The sequence below is a fragment of the Salmo salar genome, chromosome 02 (assembly GCF_965601325.2).
Source record: "Salmo salar chromosome 02, fSalSal1, whole genome shotgun sequence".
In the NCBI taxonomy this organism is placed as follows: Eukaryota; Metazoa; Chordata; class Actinopteri; order Salmoniformes; family Salmonidae; genus Salmo; species Salmo salar.
The window spans coordinates 8,178,058-8,203,046 of record NC_138292.1 but is presented as its reverse complement, the minus strand read 5'-3'; the positions used below and the strand labels follow the sequence as shown (position 1 = coordinate 8,203,046).

At 44.7% G+C, this 24,989-nt stretch overlaps 1 protein-coding gene across 2 annotated transcripts; it reads left to right on the top strand.

Moving 5' to 3' along the window:
• The first annotated feature begins 594 nt into the window (after positions 1–594).
• On the top strand, positions 595–24,445 carry zdh11 (Probable palmitoyltransferase ZDHHC11). Of its 2 annotated transcripts, XM_082958843.1 has the most exons (14): positions 595–4,083; positions 4,281–4,314; positions 11,801–12,028; positions 12,967–13,145; positions 13,377–13,478; positions 13,734–13,858; positions 15,621–16,250; positions 16,293–18,476; positions 18,519–18,716; positions 19,121–19,239; positions 19,464–19,522; positions 20,252–20,312; positions 20,487–20,565; positions 23,660–24,445. In XM_082958843.1, exons 1-14 carry the CDS (start codon positions 4,073–4,075, stop codon positions 23,767–23,769), a joined length of 4,119 nt encoding a protein of 1,372 aa, XP_082814969.1. In that variant the 5' UTR covers positions 595–4,072; the 3' UTR covers positions 23,770–24,445.
• Positions 24,446–24,989: the final 544 nt, after the last annotated feature.

The following is a 24,989-nucleotide window of genomic DNA, read 5'->3' as shown; positions in this document are numbered from 1 at the left end:
CTGTGTCATCAGGTTGTGTTTTTACACAGTACTGTGTCATCAGGTTGTGTTTTTACACAGTACTGTGTCATCAGGTTGTGTTTTTACACAGTACTGTGTCATCAGGTTGTGTTTTTACACAGTACTGTGTCATCAGGTTGTGTTTTTACACAGTACCGTGTCATCAGGTTGTGTTTTTACACAGTACTGTGTCATCAGGTTGTGTTTTTACACAGTACCATGTTATCAGGTTGTGTTTTTACACAGTACCGTGTCATCAGGTTGTGTTTTTACACAGTACCGTGTCATCAGGTTGTGTTTTTACACAGTACCGTGTCATCAGGTTGTGTTTTTACACAGTACCGTGTCATCAGGTTGTGTTTTTACACAGTACCGTGTCATCAGGTTGTGTTTTTACACAGTACTGTGTCATCAGGTTGTGTTTTTACACAGTACTGTGTCATCAGGTTGTGTTTTTACACAGTACTGTGTCATCAGGTTGTGTTTTTACACAGTACTGTGTCATCAGGTTGTGTTTTTACACAGTACTGTGTCATCAGGTTGTGTTTTTACACAGTACCATGTTATCAGGTTGTGTTTTTACACAGTACCGTGTCATCAGGTTGTGTTTTTACACAGTACCGTGTCATCAGGTTGTGTTTTTACACAGTACCGTGTCATCAGGTTGTGTTTTTACACAGTACCGTGTCATCAGGTTGTGTTTTTACACAGTACCGTGTCATCAGGTTGTGTTTTTACACAGTACCGTGTCATCAGGTTGTGTTTTTACACAGTACCGTGTCATCAGGTTGTGTTTTTACACAGTACCGTGTCATCAGGTTGTGTTTTTACACAGTACTGTGTCATCAGGTTGTGTTTTTACACAGTACTGTGTCATCAGGTTGTGTTTTTACAAATCAAATCAAATGTATTTTTAGCCCTTCTTACATCAGCTGATATCTCAAAGTGCTGTACTGAAACCCAGCCTAAAACCACAAACAGCAAGCAATTCAGGTGTAGAAGCCACGGTGGCTAGGGAAAAACTCCCTAGAAAGGCAAAAACCTAGGAAGAAACCTAGAGAGGAACCAGGCTATGAGGGGTGGCCAGTCCTCTTCTGGCTGTGCCAGGTGGAGATTATAACAGAACTTGGCCAAGATGTTCAAATGTTCATAAATGACCAGCATGGTCAAATAATAATAATCACAGTGGTTGTCGAGGGTGCAACAGGTCAGCACCTCAGGAGTAATTGTCAGTTGGCTTTTCATAGCCGATCATTCAGAGTATCTCTACCGCTCCTGCTGTTTCTAGAGAGTTGAAAACAGCAGGTCTGGGACAGGTAGCACGTCCGGTGAACAGGTCAGGGTTCCATAGCCGCAGGCAGAACAGTTGAAACTGGAGCAGCAGCACAGCCAGGTGGACTGGGGACGGCAAGGAGTCATCATGCCAGGTAATCCTGAGGTAATCCCCGAGAGAGAGAAAGAAAGAAAGAAAGAAAGAAAGAAAGAAAGAAAGAAAGAAAGAAAGAAAGAAAGAAAGAAAGAAAGAAAGAAAGAATTAGAGAGAGCATACTTAAATTCACACAGGACACTGGAGAAATACTCCAGATATAACAGACTGACCCTAGCCCCCAGACACATAAACTACTGCAGCATGAATACTGGAGGCTGAGACAGGAGGGGTCAGGAGACACTGTGGCCCCATCCGATGATACCCCCGGACAGGGCCAAACAGACCCTACTGTGTCAGTAGTACACACTACTGTGTCATTCATTAGCTTTTCTTTCAAATGTTTTGGGCACTTCAGGGATTGATATGATACAGTGGAGTCTTATCTCGTACTTTTCAAGAGGGCAGATATCAGAGCGGTATAAAAGGGCTCCCGAGTGGCGCAGCGGTCTAAGGCAGTGCATCACTACAGACCCTGGTTCGATCCCGGGCTGTATCACAACTGGCCGTAATTCGGAAGTCCCATAGGGTGGTGCACAATTGGCCCAGTGTCGTCCGGCTTAGGAGAGGGTTTGGCCGGGATAGGCCGTCTTTGTAAATAAGAATTTGTTTGTATCTAACTTGCCTAGTTCAATAAAGGTTAAAAACAAGCTCAGGGACCATATGTATCAACCATCTCAGCATAGGAGTGCTGATCTAGGATCAGACCCCCCCCCCCATCCATGTAATCCTGTTCATTGTGAACTAAATGGCTAAACTGATCCTAAATCAGCAGTCTTTTACTCTGAGACACTTGATATATAATAAGGCCCCAGGAGCCTACCAACTGTCCTCCTCTCATAAAGGATGTTATCACGCAGGTTGTATTGGTCCGGTGTGAAAAGGACTGGTCCCTGTGTTTACATGGCTGCCCACTGTTAGTGAGAAAAGGAACAAGCATGTTGGAGTGGAGTCTCTTACAGGCCACCCAAGAGCTATTGTTGCTAAGCTACATGTCCAACCCACCAGTTTTAGCTGGACTGTCTGTTCTATTTAAGGACAATTCTAGAATGGACTCTTGTATTAATGGAAAGGTAACACAGTTGCCATGCAATGTTCCATCTCTTCTCACAGCCACTATCTCTGTGGCTGAGAGGAAAGAGACTATTCAATGTTGAGTTCAAAACATCACACTGAAATGAATGTCAATGTTGTTAGTAGGTCTGTGCTGGTTTATGCCCATCAAGTTATGAAAAGGGTTCATTCAGACCATTAGGGACGGTGGGTAAGAAACAGGATACAAAGGAACAATATACACTATATATACAAAAGTATGTGGACACCTTTAAATTAGTATATTCTGCTATTTCAGCCAAACCCGTTGCTGACAGGTGTATAAAATAGAGCACACTGCCATGCAATCTCCATAGACAAACATTGGCAGTAGAATGGCCTTACTGAAGAGTTCAGTGACTTTCAACGTGGCACTGTCATAGGATGCCACCTTTCCAACAAGTAAGTTTGTCAAATTTCTGCCCTGCTAGAGCTTCCCAGGTCAACTGTAAGTGCTGTTATTGTAATATGGAAACGTCTAGGAGCAACAACGACTCAGCCGCGAAGTGGTAGGCCACACAAGCTCACAGAACGGGACCACCTAGTGCTGAAGCGTGTAGGGCATTAAAATGATCTGTCCTCGGTTACAACACTCACTACTGAGTTTCAAACTGCCCCTGGAAGCAACATCAGCACAAGAACTGTTCGTCAGGAGCATCATGAAATGGTTTTCCATGGCCGAGCAGCCGCACACAAGCCTGATATCACCAAGCGCAATGCCAAGCGTCGGCTGGAGTGGTGTAAAGCTCGCCACCATTGGACTTTGGAGCAGTGGAAATGCGTTCTCTTGAGTGATGAATCACGCTTCACCATCTGGCAGTCTGACAGATAAATCTGGGTTTGGCGGATGCCAGGAGAACCCTACCTGCCCCAATGCATAGTGCCAACTGTAAAGTTTGGTGGAGGAAGAATAATGGCCTGGGGCTGTTTTTCATGGTTCTGGCTAGGCCCCTTAGTTCCAGTGAAGGGAAATCTCAACCCCATCGAACACCTTTCGGATGAACTGGAACAGACTCCTACACATTCTTTAAAAGTGCACTATAAAGGGAACAGGGTTCCATTTAGGATGCAGACTTTAAAGCATGTGTAGGAGTCTGTTAAGAAAGCAGAAGTTTCACTGCCACAGTATTTCCTACCTGGTTTCAGTTCCTGTTGTTCTGTGGAGGCTATAAATTATGTAGCATAATAACTGTAAAGTAAATTACTCCTAAAGAAGCAAACCAGTCATGGGAAAGAATCTCCCTAATTATAGCTACATGAAGTTGAATGCAATGCCAAGGTTATAGGGCTAGAGTTCTAGGCTGCATATGTAGACATATATTTCATTTTTATAAAAAAAAAATAATGTTTTAGGTATGAAAAGTACTGAAAAAGTTGGTTGTGCAGTCAGCCTGGTAAATGTTAAAGGCATCCTTTCAGAGGGTGTTATATTAGCACCGCGTACGGAGCATGCGCGTTTCTCCAAGGCCAGTTTCCATAGCAGTGGTCGCACGGCGAGATAAGTTCTCCAACTTATGATGATTGACTGACACCCACCGTGCAAGTTCCTTTGATATGGATCTTACGTACGTTACATTTTATATAGCCTAGTAGCCTTCCTAAGTGTTGCCTGCTCAATTGATTCAGTGCGCTTTTGCGTTTTGGCAAGAGACTGTAGTTGAGACATAAGTCCGACTGATTGGGTGAACCAAACAATTATGGGCAATCAAGACGGTGAATTCTGCTTCTTAATTTGAGCAAATATTTATTTTTGTCATCACAGTGTGCTTTTCGTTATTGAACGCCATCCGACAAACGTAAGTAATTTTCTAATAATTCTGAATACACTTTACAGATGTAAAAAGGTCAACTTCAATAGAACATTTGATGTGTTTTGATATAATGTGTCTAATCAGTTTATGTATTTTATGTTTGCAGCTGTGCACGTTGGTGTTTTGGAAAATGTTTAGTTCTGATTGTGGTGTTGTTTGCTAGCGTTGTTGAGTGTGTGACTGACAGATGATGAAAACAAATCGCATTATGGAACATTCGCAGTTACAAACGTCCGGTTGGTGCATTTTGTTACGGCTTCTCTATAATAAAGCCATTTGCCTCACTATACATTTTCCTGTCTCGATTTATGTTTCAACTATTGTGGGAACTAGGGCTACATTATTTGCCTAGGAAAACAGTGTAGTCGGAGAAACCATCCGATTGGCAGGAGCTCAAATAAGAAGCCTGGGTCCTATTCATTAGTCCACACCGGGGCAAAACGTTTTACAACTGCAAACGAAAACGAGAGTTTCTTATAGGACAAGTCTAGACTAGTCTTTCCCAGTTTCAGTACATCTTCTTCCGTATGGCGCTTAATGAATACGCCACAGGGATTTATTACTGAATTTGCTAGGCAACCGAATTTCAACCCCTGTCAATGAACTCAGGAGGCACACAGGATCATACGCCCATGTCAAAGCGCTGGCTCAATGCCCATGTGTGCCAAAATTAAGATGATGACAATACGATTAGCTCTACAGCATCATCATTTTTCATACACTAACATTCTGACTATTGAATTTTGAGAATTAAGAGAATGGTCATTATGATTTTGACAGCTTAGTGGAGAAGGTAAGACGAGGAAGGGACAATTTTAAGTCAGAAAGAAATAACGATAGAAACATAGTGGCATAGGAGGAGTTTGTCCGCGTAAATGTCATAGAAAAAGTTCAGCTTTGATTGGGAAAGGTTAAAATGTGACTGGCTGACTGCTCAAAGCAATATCCTCCTTGTGAAACGAACTTCTGTTTTTAAAAAACAGATAGTCCAAAGAAAAGGAAGTAAATTTGTTTTCATCTTAACCAAAACCGTCCAGAAGGGTTGGATATTATGACCACAGTTGCGTCCGTCCCAAACGGCACCCTGTTCTTTATATAGTGCACGACATTAGACTAGAGCGCTATGGGTCCTGGTCAGAAGTAGTGTAATATATAGGGAATCGGGTGCCATTTGGGACGTCAGCCCAGAGTGTTTAGATACAATGCTGAACCGCTATGGACACTGTGAGATAAGCTGTTGATACAGGATGGTTGTGGGGGATGGTAACGATGCCGTCATGCTACAACTCAACTCATTTCCCTGGCAAATGTAACCGCAGCCTACCAGTGTGGCATCATGCGTTCTAAAAGAGACACAAAACATCCCTTTCACTTTTGGTGTGATGATGGAAGGGGGCAAGTTGTACTTGGCCATTTGACACAAAAAATGAAGAACTTTGGATCCTAGTCATCATAGTCTATAACCAGGGTCCTAGTCATCATAGTCTATAACCAGGGTCCTAGTCATCATAGTCTATAACCAGGGTCCTAGTCATCATAGTCTAAAACCAGGGTGGTAGTCTATAACCAGGGTCCTAGTCATCATAGTCTATAACCAGGGTTGTAGACTATAACCAGGGTCCTAGTCATCATAGTCTAAAACCAGGGTGGTAGTCTATAACCAGGGTCCTAGTCATCATAGTCTATAACCAGGGTCCTAGTCATCATAGTCTAAAACCAGGGTGGTAGTCTATAACCAGGGTGCTAGTCATCATAGTCTATAACCAGGGTCCTAGTCATCATATTCTATAACCAGGGTCCTAGTCATCATAGACTATAACCAGGATCCTAAGTCATCATATTCTATAACCAGGATCCTAAGTCATCATATTCTATAACCAGGATCCTAGTCAGCATAGTCTATAACCAGGGTCCTGGTCATCATAGACTATAACCAGGGTGGTAGTCTATAACCAGGGTACTAGTCATCATAGTCTATAACCAGGGTTGTAGTCTATAACCAGGGTTGTAGTCTATAAACATTTAAACATTTAAAACATTTTAGTCATTTAGCAGACGCTCTTATCCAGAGCGACTTACAGTAGTGAATGCATACATTTCAAACATTTTTTCTCGGTACTGGTCCCCCAGGGTCCTAGTCATCATAGTCTATAACCAGGGTCCTAGTCATCATAGTCTATAACCAGGGTCCTAGTCATCATAGTCTATAACCAGGGTCCTAGTCATCATAGTCTATAACCAGGGTACGAGTCATCATAGACTATAACCAGGGTACGAGTCATCATAGACTATAACCAGGGTACGAGTCATCATAGACTATAACCAGGGTCCTAGTCATCATAGTCTATAACCAGGGTCCTAGTCATCATAGTCTATAACCAGGGTCCTAGTCATCATAGTCTATAACCAGGGTGTTAGTCATCATAGTCTATAACCAGGGTGTTAGTCAGCATAGTCTATAACCAGGGTCCTAGTCAGCATAGTCTATAACCAGGGTCCTAGTCATCATAGTCTATAACCAGGGTTGTAGTCTATAACCAGGGTCCTAGTCATCATAGACTATAACCAGGATCCTAGTCATCATAGACTATAACCAGGGTCCTAGTCATCATAGACTATAACCAGGGTGCTAGTCATCATAGTCTATAACCAGGGTCCTAGTCATCATAGTCTATAACCAGGGTCCTAGTCATCATAGACTATAACCAGGGTCCTAGTCATCATAGACTATAACCAGGGTCCTAGTCATCATAGACTATAACCAGGGTCCTAGTCATCATAGACTATAACCAGGGTGATAGTCATCATAGTCTATAACCAGGGTCCTAGTCATCATAGACCATAACCAGGGTCCTAGTCATCATAGTCTATAACCAGATTCCTAGTCATCATAGTCTATAACCAGGGTCCTAGTCATCATAGACTATAACCAGGGTGCTAGTCATCATAGTCTATAACCAGGGTCCTAATCATCATAGTCTATAACCAGGGTCCTAGTCATCATAGTCTATAACCAGGGTCCTAGTCATCATAGTCTAAAACCAGGGTGGTAGTCTATAACCAGGGTCCTAGTCATCATAGTCTATAACCAGGGTCCTAGTCATCATAGTCTAAAACCAGGGTGGTAGTCTATAACCAGGGTACTAGTCATCATAGTCTATAACCAGGGTTGTAGTCTATAACCAGGGTCCTAGTCATCATAGTCTATAACCAGGGTCCTAGTCATCATATTCTATAACCAGGGTCCTAGTCATCATAGACTATAACCAGGATCCTAAGTCATCATATTCTATAACCAGGATCCTAAGTCATCATATTCTATAACCAGGGTCCTGGTCATCATAGACTATAACCAGGGTGGTAGTCTATAACCAGGGTACTAGTCATCATAGTCTATAACCAGGGTTGTAGTCTATAACCAGGGTCCTAGTCATCATAGTCTATAACCAGGGTCCTAGTCATCATAGTCTATAACCAGGGTCCTAGTCATCATAGTCTATAACCAGGGTGATAGTCATCATAGTCTATAACCAGGGTCCTAGTCAGCATAGTCTATAACCAGGGTCCTAGTCAGCATAGTCTATAACCAGGGTCCTAGTCATCATAGACTATAACCAGGGTCCTAGTCATCATAGTCTATAACCAGGGTCCTAGTCATCATAGACTATAACCAGGGTCCTAGTCATCATAGACTATAACCAGGGTCCTAGTCATCATAGACTATAACCAGGGTCCTAGTCATCATAGACTATAACCAGGGTGCTAGTCATCATAGTCTATAACCAGGGTCCTAGTCATCATAGACCATAACCAGGGTCCTAGTCATCATAGTCTATAACCAGATTCCTAGTCATCATAGTCTATAACCAGGGTCCTAGTCATCATAGACTATAACCAGGGTGATAGTCATCATAGTCTATAACCAGGGTCCTAGTCAGCATAGTCTATAACCAGGGTCCTAGTCATCATAGTCTATAACCAGGGTCCTAGTCATCATAGTCTATAACCAGGGTCCTAGTCATCATAGTCTAAAACCAGGGTGGTAGTCTATAACCAGGGTCCTAGTCATCATAGTCTATAACCAGGGTCCTAGTCATCATAGTCTAAAACCAGGGTGGTAGTCTATAACCAGGGTGCTAGTCATCATAGTCTATAACCAGGGTTGTAGTCTATAACCAGGGTCCTAGTTATCATAGTCTATAACCAGGGTCCTAGTCATCATATTCTATAACCAGGGTCCTAGTCATCATAGACTATAACCAGGATCCTAAGTCATCATATTCTATAACCAGGATCCTAAGTCATCATATTCTATAACCAGGATCCTAGTCAGCATAGTCTATAACCAGGGTCCTGGTCATCATAGACTATAACCAGGGTGTGCCCGGGTACGTCTCATAGCACCAGGGTTGTAGTCTATAACCAGGGGGCATCTTAAACATTTAAAACATTTTAGTCATTTAGCAGACGCTCTTATCCAGAGCGACTTACAGTAGTGAATGCATACATTTCAAACATTTTTTCTCGGTACTGGTCCCCCAGGGTCCTAGTCATCATAGTCTATAACCAGGGTCCTAGTCATCATAGTCTATAACCAGGGTCCTAGTCATCATAGTCTATAACCAGGGTCCTAGTCATCATAGTCTATAACCAGGGTCCTAGTCATCATAGACTATAACCAGGGTCCTAGTCATCATAGTCTATAACCAGGGTCCGAGTCATCATAGTCTATAACCAGGGTCCTAGTCATCATAGTCTATAACCAGGGTCCTAGTCATCATAGACTATAACCAGGGTCCTAGTCATCATAGACTATAACCAGGGTCCTAGTCATCATAGACTATAACCAGGGTCCTAGTCATCATAGACTATAACCAGGGTCCTAGTCATCATAGTCTATAACCAGGGTCCTAGTCATCATAGTCTATAACCAGGGTGATAGTCAGCATAGTCTATAACCAGGGTCCTAGTCAGCATAGTCTATAACCAGGGTACTAGTCATCATAGTCTATAACCAGGGTTGTAGTCTATAACCAGGGTCCTAGTCATCATAGACTATAACCAGGATCCTAGTCATCATAGACTATAACCAGGGTCCTAGTCATCATAGACTATAACCAGGGTGCTAGTCATCATAGTCTATAACCAGGGTCCTAGTCATCATAGTCTATAACCAGGGTCCTAGTCATCATAGACTATAACCAGGGTCCTAGTCATCATAGACTATAACCAGGGTCCTAGTCATCATAGACTATAACCAGGGTCCTAGTCATCATAGACTATAACCAGGGTGCTAGTCATCATAGTCTATAACCAGGGTCCTAGTCATCATAGACCATAACCAGGGTCCTAGTCATCATAGACCATAACCAGGGTCCTAGTCATCATAGTCTATAACCAGATTCCTAGTCATCATAGTCTATAACCAGGGTCCTAGTCATCATAGACTATAACCAGGGTGCTAGTCATCATAGTCTATAACCAGGGTCCTAATCATCATAGTCTATAACCAGGGTCCTAGTCATCATAGTCTATAACCAGGGTCCTAGTCATCATAGTCTAAAACCAGGGTGGTAGTCTATAACCAGGGTCCTAGTCATCATAGTCTATAACCAGGGTCCTAGTCATCATAGTCTAAAACCAGGGTGGTAGTCTATAACCAGGGTACTAGTCATCATAGTCTATAACCAGGGTTGTAGTCTATAACCAGGGTCCTAGTCATCATAGTCTATAACCAGGGTCCTAGTCATCATATTCTATAACCAGGGTCCTAGTCATCATAGACTATAACCAGGATCCTAAGTCATCATATTCTATAACCAGGATCCTAAGTCATCATATTCTATAACCAGTGTCCTGGTCATCATAGACTATAACCAGGGTGGTAGTCTATAACCAGGGTACTAGTCATCATAGTCTATAACCAGGGTTGTAGTCTATAACCAGGGTCCTAGTCATCATAGTCTATAACCAGGGTCCTAGTCATCATAGTCTATAACCAGGGTCCTAGTCATCATAGTCTATAACCAGGGTCCTAGTCATCATAGACTATAACCAGGGTCCTAGTCAGCATAGTCTATAACCAGGGGTCCCTAGTCATCATAGTCTATAACCAGGGTTGTAGTCTATAACCAGGGTCCTAGTCATCATAGTCTACAACCAGGGTCCTAGTCATCATAGTCTATAACCAGGGTCCTAGTCATCATAGACTATAACCAGGATCCTAGTCATCATAGTCTATAACCAGGGTGATAGTCATCATAGTCTATAACCAGGGTCCTAGTCAGCATAGTCTATAACCAGGGTCCTAGTCAGCATAGTCTATAACCAGGGTCCTAGTCAGCATAGTCTATAACCAGGGTCCTAGTCAGCATAGTCTATAACCAGGGTCCTAGTCAGCATAGTCTATAACCAGGGTTGTAGTCTATAACCAGGGTCCTAGTCATCATAGACTATAACCAGGATCCTAGTCATCATAGACTATAACCAGGGTCCTAGTCATCATAGTCTATAACCAGGGTCCTAGTCATCATAGTCTATAACCAGGGTCCTAGTCATCATAGACTATAACCAGGGTCCTAGTCATCATAGTCTATAACCAGGGTGCTAGTCATCATAGACTATAACCAGGGTGCTAGTCATCATAGTCTATAACCAGGGTCCTAGTCATCATAGTCTATAACCAGGGTCCTAGTCATCATAGTCTATAACCAGGGTGCTAGTCAGCATAGTCTATAACCAGGGTGATAGTCAGCATAGTCTATAACCAGGGTCCTAGTCATCATAGACTATAACCAGGATCCTAGTCAGCATAGTCTATAACCAGGGTGCTAGTCAGCATAGTCTATAACCAGGGTGACTAGTCAGCATAGTCTATAACCAGGGTCCTAGTCATCATAGTCTATAACCAGGGTCCTAGTCATCATAGTCTATAACCAGGGTGCTAGTCAGCATAGTCTATAACCAGGGTGATAGTCATCATAGACTATAACCAGGGTACTAGTCATCATAGTCTATAACCAGGGTCCTAGTCACCATAGACTATAACTAGGGTTGTAGTCTATAACCAGGGTCCTAGTCATCATAGTCTATAACCAGGGTCCTAGTCAGCATAGTCTATAACCAGGGTCCTAGTCAGCATAGTCTATAACCAGGGTGCTAGTCAGCATAGTCTATAACCAGGGTTGTAGTCTATAACCAGGGTCCTAGTCATCATAGTCTATAACCAGATTCCTAGTCATCATAGTCTATAACCAGGGTCCTAGTCATCATAGTCTACATCCAGAGAGGTTTTCCTGGCCAGGTATTGTGGTCAGGAGAAAGGCCTGGGCTCCGTCCCAAATGGCACACTAGTCTCTATATAGTGCACTACATTTGATCAGAGCACTATGTGTCCTGGTTTAAAGTAGTGCACTGAATAGGGTGCCATTTGGGACCTTGGTCCTATGTGTCGCTGTCTTCTGTGTTCCAGATGAGCTGTTTTGGGCGGGGGCTGAGGCGGACGGCCCCTGCACGCGGCAGCAGCAGGAATGAGCTGGTGACCCCCTCGACGGCATCTCTCTCCAGGGTTAACGGCTGGGCCTGTCCCCCTCACTCCTTCCAGCTGGTGGGATGGACAATATACAGCTACATGGCTGTAGTTGGCTTTGGGATCTATATTCCACTACTACCTTCACCCTGGAGCCACATGGCCTACTCTGTAACCTTTACTCAAGGAGTCAAGGACTCTGGGTCGAAAGCCGAGGTTGAAAAGGTTTCAAGGGGGCCTGGGTCAAATACTTTCAAATACTTGAGCTGCACTCGATTGACTTTGCCTGGTACAAGTAGAACCATTTGATTTAGTTTTCCAGGTACAAGTAGAACCAATAGAATAGTACCAAAAGTCATTCTCAACTCAAATAAGTGTAAATATTTGACCAAGGTGTTCACGTCAGATGTTTTCTGTGAGATGTCTTGCTTGGTTTCAGTTCCTGAAATATTTCTGCTTTGAGTGAAGAGCAAGACCTATACATTGCATAGAAGGCTTTAATGTTGCCATGCGTCCCAAATGGCACCCTATTCCCTACATAGTACACAACTTTTGACCTAAAGTAGTGCACTATATAGGGAATAGGGTGACATTTGGGATGTAAGCCACTGTCATCACAGCTCTTTTGTCTTGATTTGACTGCAGTATGATGTCAGCTGCACCTCTTGTTTAAAGGCTAGCAGGTTGATGGCAGAAACAGAAAGGGTTTATTTATTCAGACTTGGCACTACTACTCCTCCTCACATAGAGAAGCTTTTGTGTACCTCCATGGCTCTCCTAAATGCCCCGTTTCTTATGTGTGGCTCTTCCACACACAATGGAATCTTCTGTGAGAAGATCATGAATGAGTTGAAGGTTATATTATTCACTAGTATTATTCACTAGTATTATTCACTAGTATTATTCACTAGTATACCGTATAGTCATTTGAAGTCACTAAGGTCTGTGAAAATGACATCTGGAATGAGAGTGGACACTTCTTATGTCAAACATCGATACTGAATCAGATATTCAAGCTGGTTTGGATTCTACTATGGTTCATGGTGTGGTTATTTTATAAATTCTATCAATATTTCCCTTGTTAGACCCTTGACCATTCCACTATGCAGCTGACTGGTATAGCCTTCATTGTGCACCTGGTCACCCATCTAGCTGCCGTGTCTATAGACCCAGCAGAGGCAGGCGTCCGTGCCAAGAAGAGCTACTCCAACCCACTGCCTGTCTTCGACAAGAAGAAACAACCTCATGTTATCCACAACCTACACTGCTACCTGTGTAAAATCAATGTGTATGTATCTCACCCAAGTCTCTTTAAAAGAGCAATCTGGAAATGGTCAAATGTTTTCACTTTTAAAAGTGGCGGGCGGATATTTTGTTCCGGTTTGAATTCAGGATTTCCCCTTTAAAAGTATATATTTCTGACCTGTTGCATTATACTATACATTGAGATACAATTGTTTTTTTTCTCATTGAGGAAATTGCAACAAGGTTGATGTGGTTTCTCTGTGTCTCTCTCTAGGGACCCGAAAGTGAAGCACTGTGGTGTGTGCAACAAGTGTATTAAAGACTTTGACCACCACTGTAAATGGCTGAATAACTGTGTGGGAGGTCAGAACTACTGGTAAGAGGAAGCATGGGAGGATGGCCCATTTCAGTCAACGTTGACTACTAAGAGTTTGAGGAAATATTGTTTTGAATATCATTCTTTTAAATGTAGTTTATTTCAGCCACTTTGCTTTAGCATCTGCTTTGCTTGTTCTTTGGGGTCTGGGCCGGGTAACTGGAAAGCACTTTGTGCCTCATATAAAAAGGACAAGGTTAAATCCAATACATTTGATTGAGATCAAAGCCACGTTTCTCTGTTTCTCCTCCTCAGGTACTTCTTTGTGACGGTGTTGTCTGCTACGCTGGGCGTCCTCGTGCTTCTCGTGGTCATCCTGTTCATCTTCATCCAGCATTATATGGACCCTGCCAGTCTCCGCACCGCACAACAGTTTGACAGTATGTTTTCTTCTCCTCACCGTACCATAGTTTTCCAGTGAGTTCATCACCTCACCACAGTTTACCAGTGAGTTCATCACCTCACCACAGTTTACCAGTGAGTTCATCACCGCACCACAGTTTACCAGTGAGTTCATCACCTCACCACAGTTTACCAGTGTGTTCATCACCTCACCACAGTTTACCAGTGAGTTCATCACCTCACCACAGTTTACCAGTGAGTTCATCACCTCACCACAGTTTACCAGTGAGTTCATCACCTCACCACAGTTTACCAGTGAGTTCATCACCTCACCACAGTTTACCAGTGAGTTCATCACCGCACCACAGTTTACCAGTGTGTTCATCACCTCACCACAGTTTACCAGTGTGTTCATCACCTCACCACAGTTTACCAGTGAGTTCATCACCTCACCACAGTTTACCAGTGAGTTCATCACCTCACCACAGTTTACCAGTGAGTTCATCACCTCACCACAGTTTACCAGTGAGTTCATCACCTCACCACAGTTTACCAGTGAGTTCATCACCTCACCACAGTTTACCAGTGAGTTCATCACCTCACCACAGTTTACCAGTGAGTTCATCACCTCACCACAGTTTACCAGTGAGTTTATCTCCGCATCGCCCCACAGTTTACCAGTGAGTTTATCTCCGCATCGCCCCACAGTTTACCAGTGAGTTTATCTCCGCATCGCCCCACAGTTTACCAGTGAGTTTATCACCTCACCACAGTTTACCAGTGAGTTTATCACCTCACCACAGTTTACCAGTGAGTTTATCACCTCACCACAGTTTACCAGTGAGTTCATCACCTCACCACAGTTTACCAGTGAGTTCATCACCGCACCACAGTTTACCAGTGTGTTCATCACCTCACCACAGTTTACCAGTGAGTTCATCACCTCACCACAGTTTACCAGTGAGTTCATCACCTCACCACAGTTTACCAGTGAGTTCATCACCTCACCACAGTTTACCAGTGAGTTTATCTCCGCATCGCCCCACAGTTTACCAGTGAGTTCACCACCTCACCACAGTTTACCAGTGAGTTCACCACCTCACCACAGTTTACCAGTGAGTTCATCACCTCACCACAGTTTACCAGTGAGTTCATCACCGCACCACAGTTTACCAGTGAGTTCATCACCGCACCACAGTTTACCAGTGAGTTCATCACCTCACCACAGTTTACCAGTGAGTTCATCACCTCACCACAGTTTACCAGTGAGTTCATCACCTCACCACAGTTTACCAGTGAGTTCATCACCTCACCACAGTTTACCAGTGAGTTCATCACCTCACCACAGTTTACCAGTGAGTTCATCACCTCACCACAGTTTACCAGTGAGTTCATCACCGCACCACAGTTTACCAGTGAGTTCATCACCGCACCACAGTTTACCAGTGAGTTCATCACCTCACCACAGTTTACCAGTGAGTTCATCACCTCACCACAGTTTACCAGTGAGTTCATCACCTCACCACAGTTTACCAGTGAGTTCATCACCTCACCACAGTTTACCAGTGAGTTCATCACCTCACCACAGTTTACCAGAGTCGTGGTCTTTGGTGGTGTTAGGTCAGCTTAACTAGACTAGATAGAGAGGAGGCAATGCAGACGACTGGGTTCAATATAAGGTCATCAGAGAAGTAATTGGATGATGATTTTGATCATCTATGTCAGGTATGGGCAAAAAAACGGCCCTTGTCTGTGTAGGTGTGTTGAGTAATGGGACGTGGCTGGTCTTCCTGTCTGTAGGTGTGATGAGTAACGGGACGTGGCTGGTCTTCCTGTCTGTAGGTGTGATGAGTAACGGGACGTGGCTGGTCTTCCTGTCTGTAGGTGTGTTGAGTAACGGGACGTGGCTGGTCTTCCTGTCTGTAGGTGTGTTGAGTAACGGGACGTGGCTGGTCTTCCTGTCTGTAGGTGTGATGAGTAACGGGACGTGGCTGGTCTTCCTGTCTGTAGGTGTGATGAGTAACGGGACGTGGCTGGTCTTCCTGTCTGTAGGTGTGATGAGTAACGGGACGTGGCTGGTCTTCCTGTCTGTAGGTGTGTTGAGTAACGGGACGTGGCTGGTCTTCCTGTCTGTAGGTGTGTTGAGTAACGGGACGTGGCTGGTCTTCCTGTCTGTAGGTGTGATGAGTAACGGGACGTGGCTGGTCTTCCTGTCTGTAGGTGTGTTGAGTAATGGGACGTGGCTGGTCTTCCTGTCTGTAGGTGTGTTGAGTAACGGGACGTGGCTGATCTTCCTGTCTGTAGGTGTGTTGAGTAACGGGACGTGGCTGGTCTTCCTGTCTGTAGGTGTGTTGAGTAACGGGACGTGGCTGGTCTTCCTGTCTGTAGGTGTGATGAGTAACGGGACGTGGCTGGTCTTCCTGTCTGTAGGTGTGATGAGTAACGGGAAGTGGCTGGTCTTCCTGTCTGTAGGTGTGATGAGTAACGGGACGTGGCTGGTCTTCCTGTCTGTAGGTGTGATGAGTAACGGGACGTGGCTGGTCTTCCTGTCTGTAGGTGTGTTGAGTAACGGGACGTGGCTGGTCTTCCTGTCTGTAGGTGTGTTGAGTAACGGGACGTGGCTGGTCTTCCTGTCTGTAGGTGTGTTGAGTAACGGGACGTGGCTGGTCTTCCTGTCTGTAGGTGTGTTGAGTAACGGGACGTGGCTGGTCTTCCTGTCTGTAGGTGTGATGAGTAACGGGACGTGGCTGGTCTTCCTGTCTGTAGGTGTGATGAGTAACGGGAAGTGGCTGGTCTTCCTGTCTGTAGGTGTGATGAGTAACGGGACGTGGCTGGTCTTCCTGTCTGTAGGTGTGATGAGTAACGGGACGTGGCTGGTCTTCCTGTCTGTAGGTGTGATGAGTAACGGGACGTGGCTGGTCTTCCTGTCTGTAGGTGTGTTGAGTAACGGGACGTGGCTGGTCTTCCTGTCTGTAGGTGTGATGAGTAACGGGACGTGGCTGGTCTTCCTGTCTGTAGGTGTGATGAGTAACGGGACGTGGCTGGTCTTCCTGTCTGTAGGTGTGATGAGTAACGGGACGTGGCTGGTCTTCCTGTCTGTAGGTGTGTTGAGTAACGGGACGTGGCTGGTCTTCCTGTCTGTAGGTGTGATGAGTAACGGGACGTGGCTGGTCTTCCTGTCTGTAGGTGTGATGAGTAACGGGACGTGGCTGGTCTTCCTGTCTGTAGGTGTGTTGAGTAACGGGACGTGGCTGGTCTTCCTGTCTGTAGGTGTGATGAGTAACGGGACGTGGCTGGTCTTCCTGTCTGTAGGTGTGATGAGTAACGGGACGTGGCTGGTCTTCCTGTCTGTAGGTGTGTTGAGTAACGGGACGTGGCTGGTCTTCCTGTCTGTAGGTGTGTTGAGTAACGGGACGTGGCTGGTCTTCCTGTCTGTAGGTGTGATGAGTAACGGGACGTGGCTGGTCTTCCTGTCTGTAGGTGTGATGAGTAACGGGACGTGGCTGGTCTTCCTGTCTGTAGGTGTGATGAGTAACGGGACGTGGCTGGTCTTCCTGTCTGTAGGTGTGATGAGTAACGGGACGTGGCTGGTCTTCCTGTCTGTAGGTGTGATGAGTAACGGGACGTGGCTGGTCTTCCTGTCTGTAGGTGTGATGAGTAACGGGACGTGGCTGGTCTTCCTGTCTGTAGGTGTGATGAGTAACGGGACGTGGCTGGTCTTCCTGTCTGTAGGTGTGATGAGTAACGGGACGTGGCTGGTCTTCCTGTCTGTAGGTGTGATGAGTAACGGGACGTGGCTGGTCTTCCTGTCTGTAGGTGTGTTGAGTAATGGGACGTGGCTGGTCTTCCTGTCTGTAGGTGTGATGAGTAACGGGACGTGGCTGGTCTTCCTGTCTGTAGGTGTGATGAGTAACGGGACGTGGCTGGTCTTCCTGTCTGTAGGTGTGATGAGTAACGGGACGTGGCTGGTCTTCCTGTCTGTAGGTGTGATGAGTAACGGGACGTGGCTGGTCTTCCTGTCTGTAGGTGTGTTGAGTAACGGGACGTGGCTGGTCTTCCTGTCTGTAGGTGTGATGAGTAACGGGACGTGGCTGGTCTTCCTGTCTGTAGGTGTGATGAGTAACGGGACGTGGCTGGTCTTCCTGTCTGTAGGTGTGTTGAGTAACGGGACGTGGCTGGTCTTCCTGTCTGTAGGTGTGTTGAGTAACGGGACGTGGCTGGTCTTCCTGTCTGTAGGTGTGATGAGTAACGGGACGTGGCTGGTCTTCCTGTCTGTAGGTGTGTTGAGTAACGGGACGTGGCTGGTCTTCCTGTCTGTAGGTGTGATGAGTAACGGGACGTGGCTGGTCTTCCTGTCTGTAGGTGTGATGAGTAACGGGACGTGGCTGGTCTTCCTGTCTGTAGGTGTGATGAGTAACGGGACGTGGCTGGTCTTCCTGTCTGTAGGTGTGTTGAGTAACGGGGCGTGGCTGGTCTTCCTGTCTGTAGGTGTGATGAGTAACGGGACGTGGCTGGTCTTCCTGTCTGTAGGTGTGATGAGTAACGAGACGTGGCTGGTCTTCCTGTCTGTAGGTGTGATGAGTAACGGGAAGTGGCTGGTCTTCCTGTCTGTAGGTGTGATGAGTAACGGGACGTGGCTGGTCTTCCTGTCTGTAGGTGTGATGAGTAACGGGAAGTGGCTGGTCTTCCTGTCTGTAGGTGTGATGAGTAACGGGACGTGGCTGGTCTTCCTGTCTGTAGGTGTGATGAGTAACGGGACGTGGCTGGTCTTCCTGCCCCTGGTACCCATGGAGACAAGCTCAGGGAGTCTCCTGGTTGTAGCCTTCCTCACGGTCATGTTGGCTACTGGCTCTCTACTGCTGCTGGTTCACCTACTGGGCTTCCACATCTATCTCTGTGAGTTACAAACTGGTCCAGGGGCTGTATGTATCAAGTGTCTCAGAGTGAAAGTGCTGATCTAGGATATAAAAACATAAGCGTGTTCATTATGATCTGAAAAGCAAAACTGATCATTGATCAGCAGTTCTGTTCTGAGACTTTGTGAATACGGGCCCAGACCTGGGTAAAATATTGTACATATGTCAAAATACTTTTGAATACCTTCCATATACTAGATTTTAGCTTGATTTAGTACAATGGAACCGATGGAATAGTGTATGTGTATGTGAGTTGGCATGACAACACTTCATTATTCTCTCTGAGGATGTTTCTCTTGCAGCATTACAACAATACACAAGGTCATCACAACAAGACACTACATACTGCATGTCTTCCTTCCTTCATTCCTCTGGTCTCTGCAGTGTTAAACAGAATGAGCACGTATGACTACATTATAACAAGACGGCGTAAACAGGCCAGCCAGCAGGACATAGAGATGGGCTTTCCCCAGTCATCTGACAGCAACGGCAACGCAGGACAGGTCAGATCCTTGTTTCACTACTCCTCTCTGGCCTTGGTGATTAACCAACCAGGATTTCTGGAAGAACTTGGCATTTTGGGAAAGTTACTGGAATATTGCGACCCTAATTCCAATAGTTGCATGCAAACAATTTTTTTTCAATCCCACAGCTATGAGTTTGGTACAAGTGAGACTACACAATCATGTATTCTCAGGATTGATATGTTGATTTTATTGTTTTTTAGAATCATCTGCAAATGGAGCCCTCCATGGATTGTGATGCGTTGTTGTCAGACAGTGTCAGGTAGGTAATCCCACTAGGAAATCATGATACCGATGCATTTGGTTATCATGTACAGTGTTGCAAGACACAAGTACTGGAAGTTTTCCTGCTATGCAGCTGTGAAGTTGTAGTCTTCCAAAGTGTAAAAGTTATCTCAAAGATAGACTTATAGAATAACACATTATTGTACTTATCTCAAAGATAGACTTATAGAATAACACATTATTGTACTTATCTCAAAGATAGACTTATAGAATAACACATTATTGTACTTATCTCAAAGATAGACTTATAGAATAACACATTATTGTACTTATCTCAAAGATAGACTTATAGAATAACACATTATTGTACTTATCTCAAAGATAGACTTATAGAATAACACATTATTGTACTTATCTCAAAGATAGACTTGTAGAATCACATATTATTGTACTTATCTCAAAGATAGACTTATAGAATAACACATTATTGTACTTATCTCAAAGATAGACTTATAGAATAACACATTATTGTACTTATCTCAAAGATAGACTTGTAGAATAACACATTATTGTACTTATCTCAAAGATAGACTTATAGAATAACACATTATTGTACTTATCTCAAAGATAGACTTATAGAATAACACATTATTGTACTTATCTCAAAGATAGACTTGTAGAATAACACATTATTGTACTTATCTCAAAGATAGACTTGTAGAATCACATATTATGCATGGCACCTCCTTGTTTTTTTCTGTGGTAGCTGCAAGAATCAGGAAACAGGAACTATTTCAAGTCGACTTTCTGGATCTTTCTGTACTGAGGTCAGTTACCCTAACCAAATGAAAGGTTATCACTGAACTACTTTTGTCATCGTATTGTAAAATAATATTTAGGGTATTGTCTGTATGAAGGTCTTTTGTTTCAGAACTATCAGTTAGGAACATTTGCTAGAAAATATTGTTATAATAAAATAAGTCAATATGTTCTTGTTCTAGTTGGACAACTTCACTAAATCATCAGAAAAGGAAAATGGCTTTTACTATGGCACAGAGCTACCCACCCAGATTATACCAGGTGAGTTTACCCACCCAGATTATACCAGGTGAGTTTACCCACCCAGATCATACCAGGTGAGTTTACCCACCCAGATTATACCAGGTGAGTTTACCCACCCAGATTATACCAGGTGAGTTTACCCACCCAGATTATACCAGGTGAGTTTACCCACCCAGATTATACCAGGTGAGTTTACCCACCCAGATTATACCAGGTGAGTTTACCCACCCAGATTATACCAGGTGAGTTTACCCACCCAGATGATACCAGGTGAGTTTACCCACCCAGATGATACCAGGTGAGTTTACCCACCCAGATGATACCAGGTGAGTTTACCCACCCAGATGATACCAGGTGAGTTTACACACCCAGATGATACCAGGTGAGTTTACCCACCCAGATGATACCAGGTGAGTTTACCCACCCAGATTATACCAGGTGAGTTTACCCACCCAGATTATACCAGGTGAGTTTACCCACCCAGATTATACCAGGTGAGTTTACCCACCCAGATGATACCAGGTGAGTTTACCCACCCAGATGATACCAGGTGAGTTTACCCACCCAGATGATTCCAGGTGAGTTTACCCACCCAGATTATACCAGGTGAGTTTACCCACCCAGATTATACCAGGTGAGTTTACCCACCCAGATGATACCAGGTGAGTTTACCCACCCAGATTATACCAGGTGAGTTTACCCACCCAGATGATACCAGGTGAGTTTACCCACCCAGATGATACCAGGTGAGTTTACCCACCCAGATGATACCAGGTGAGTTTACCCACCCAGATGATACCAGGTCAGGTTACCCACCCAGATGATACCAGGTGAGTGTACCCACCCAGATGATACCAGGTGAGTGTACCCACTCAGATTATACCAGGTGAGTGTACCCACCCAGATTATACCAGGTGAGTTTACCCACCCAGATTATACCAGGTGAGTGTACCCACCCAGATTATACCAGGTGAGTGTACCCACCCAGATTATACCAGGGGAGTTTATCCACCCAGATGATACCAGGTCAGGTTACCCACCCAGATGATACCAGGTGAGTGTACCCACCCAGATGATACCAGGTGAGTGTACCCACTCAGATTATACCAGGTGAGTGTACCCACCCAGATTATACCAGGTGAGTTTACCCACCCAGATTATACCAGGTGAGTGTACCCACTCAGATTATACCAGGTGAGTGTACCCACCCAGATTATACCAGGGGAGTTTATCCACCCAGATTATACCAGGTTAGTATACCCACCCAGATTATACCTGGGGAGTTTACCCACCCAGAATATACCAGGGGAGTTTACCCACCCAGAATATACCCGGGGAGTATACCCACCCAGATTATACCCGGGGAGTATACCCACCCAGATTATACCCGGGGAGTTTACCCACCCAGATTATACCCGAGGAGTTTACCCACCCAGATTATACCAGGGGAGTTTACCCACCCAGATTATACCCGAGGAGTTTACCCACCCAGATTATACCAGGGGAGTTTACCCACCCAGATTATACCCGGGGAGTTTACCCACCCAGATTATACCAGGTGAGTTTACCCACCCAGATGATTCCAGGTGAGTTTACCCACCGAGATGATACCAGGTGAGTTTACCCACCCAAATGATACCAGGTGAGTTTACCCACCCAGATTATACCAGGTGAGTTTACCCACCCAGATTATACCAGGTGAGTTTACCCACCCAGATTATACCAGGTGAGTTTACCCACCCAGATGATACCAGGTGAGTTTACCCACCCAGATGATACCAGGTGAGTTTACCCACCCAGATGATTCCAGGTGAGTTTACCCACCCAGATTATACCAGGTGAGTTTACCCACCCAGATTATACCAGGTGAGTTTACCCACCCAGATGATACCAGGTGAGTTTACCCACCCAGATTATACCAGGTGAGTTTACCCACCCAGATGATACCAGGTCAGGTTACCCACCCAGATGATACCAGGTGAGTGTACCCACCCAGATGATACCAGGTGAGTGTACCCACCCAGATGATACCAGGTGAGTGTACCCACTCAGATTATACCAGGTGAGTGTACCCACTCAGATTATACCAGGTGAGTGTACCCACCCAGATTATACCAGGTGAGTTTACCCACCCAGATTATACCAGGTGAGTGTACCCACTCAGATTATACCAGGTGAGTGTACCCACCCAGATTATACCAGGTGAGTGTACCCACCCAGATTATACCAGGGGAGTTTATCCACCCAGATGATACCAGGTCAGGTTACCCACCCAGATGATACCAGGTGAGTGTACCCACTCAGATTATACCAGGTGAGTGTACCCACCCAGATTATACCAGGTGAGTTTACCCACCCAGATTATATCAGGTGAGTGTACCCACTCAGATTATACCAGGTGAGTTTCTCCACCCAGATTATACCAGGGGAGTTTATCCACCCAGATTATACCAGGTTAGTATACCCACCCAGATTATACCTGGGGAGTTTACCCACCCAGAATATACCAGGGGAGTTTACCCACCCAGAATATACCCGGGGAGTATACCCACCCAGATTATACCCGGGGAGTATACCCACCCAGATTATACCCGGGGAGTTTACCCACCCAGATTATACCCGAGGAGTTTACCCACCCAGATTATACCAGGGGAGTTTACCCACCCAGATTATACCCGAGGAGTTTACCCACCCAGATTATACCAGGGGAGTTTACCCACCCAGATTATACCCGGGGAGTTTACCCACCCAGATTATACCCGAGGAGTTTACCCACCCAGATTATACCAGGGGAGTTTACACACCCAGATTATACCAGGTGAGTTTGGGCAGACAATTTAAATTAAGACTGAACTTTTTTAAACGCCTACGCTGAATTTAGGTCTCTGGGTCTTTCCTATTTAACTAGAGCTGTGTCCCAAATGGCACCCTGTTCCCTATTTAGTTCACTACCTTTGACCAGCACCCAGTGAATATGGGTCCTGGTCAAAAGTAGTGCACTGCATAGGGAATAGGGCGCAATTTGGGACACAGCCCTAGGTGATTATCAGTGTAACTAATTCCAATCTGCTGGTTTTCCTCACTGACATGTTTTAAATGTTCTGTCTGGAAGGTGAAGTGGTGATGGATGACCCCTTGGGCTGGAGGTTGGGTGGAGGTGGAGAGGGCCCCAGAGCAGGCCAGTGTGAGGGGGTCCCCTACACTGACAGAGCTCATCAGTAGCTGGTCTCTGATGCTCTACAGGTGGCCACACACAGTACCTGAGGAACTAAAGGCATTGACACGCCATAGCGAACGTCGTCCGTGTGCAGTACAGTAGATCACCTACTGGATGTTGACTAACTGTGGTCGATACAACATGTTAAATCTTTGGGAAATGAACAAAGAATGACTGTTGATGTTGTCTGGTCAGAAGCCATGGAATCGGCCACCGGAAGCAGTATTTACCCAGCACAGCACTGGGGAACAAATAGAATGTTCATGCTGGATTGAAGCTACCATGATGCCTCCAACGGACCTCCTGCTGTTGCCTATGACGATCACCACTTGGACCTGGAAATGGAACTTTGGATTCCGAGCTTCTAAAATGCATCATGGAATGTTATGGAATGTGCTAGTGAATAGAACACATTGGATGCAACCTGGATTCCTATGGAAGAGGACAGACAATGTGATTTCTCAAATCTTGACTGCGATGGGTGACATTTGCTTTTTTAAAATAATTTACTATTTTAATAGGATATATACACTGAGTGATGGGAAGGACATTTATTTTGTAGCAATTTTATGTATTTTATCTGAGGATTTAAAGAATTGTTTTACTTGCTAATTTAGCCATTTCAGATCATAATGTTCTTGCCTGAATTGAATAATAAAATGTGTAAACATACCATACAAACTCTTGAATGAAATGTTCCATTCCCAAGCTAACCACACAGTGGCGCTACTGAGACTCATTGAACAACAATTGAACTACAATAAATGTCCTTAATTTATACCCTATGTATATCCAGGCAATGGAGTGGCAGAGCATTTGTCATTCCTAAGAAACATTTCTTGGAGCTGTACCTAAATTAGTGTCTTGGATAATCCATGAGTGCTGTACAGTGGTGGCTGGTCGCACTTTAAATGGGGAGGACACGGATCATAGTAATGGCTGGAACGGAATGAATGTATTTTGTTTGATACCATTCCGTTCACTCCATTCCAGCCATTATTATGAGGCGTCCTCCTCTCACCAGCCTCCTCTGGTGCTGTTTCACCACCAGCCTGCCTGGCCCCAGTGGACACTGTGTTATATAATCTCCAGTTCTACATGTTAAATCATTACCACTAGTTGTATAACCCTTTAAAGAGGTCTATGCCATGAGTGGACAAGATCAGAGAATTAAGCATAAATAGAAATCAAATTACCCACAGAGGTTAGATGGGGGCAGAGTGAT

What these genes read in the sequence shown, in the direction of transcription:
- zdh11 (XM_082958843.1), top strand. An exon ending in CACCGCACAACAGTTTGACA is followed by an intron (nt 13,859 to 15,620) that starts GTATGTTTTCTT and finishes TCCTGTCTGTAG; the next exon opens with GTGTGATGAGTAACGGGACG. An exon ending in GCAACGGCAACGCAGGACAG is followed by an intron (nt 19,240 to 19,463) that starts GTCAGATCCTTG and finishes ATTGTTTTTTAG; the next exon opens with AATCATCTGCAAATGGAGCC.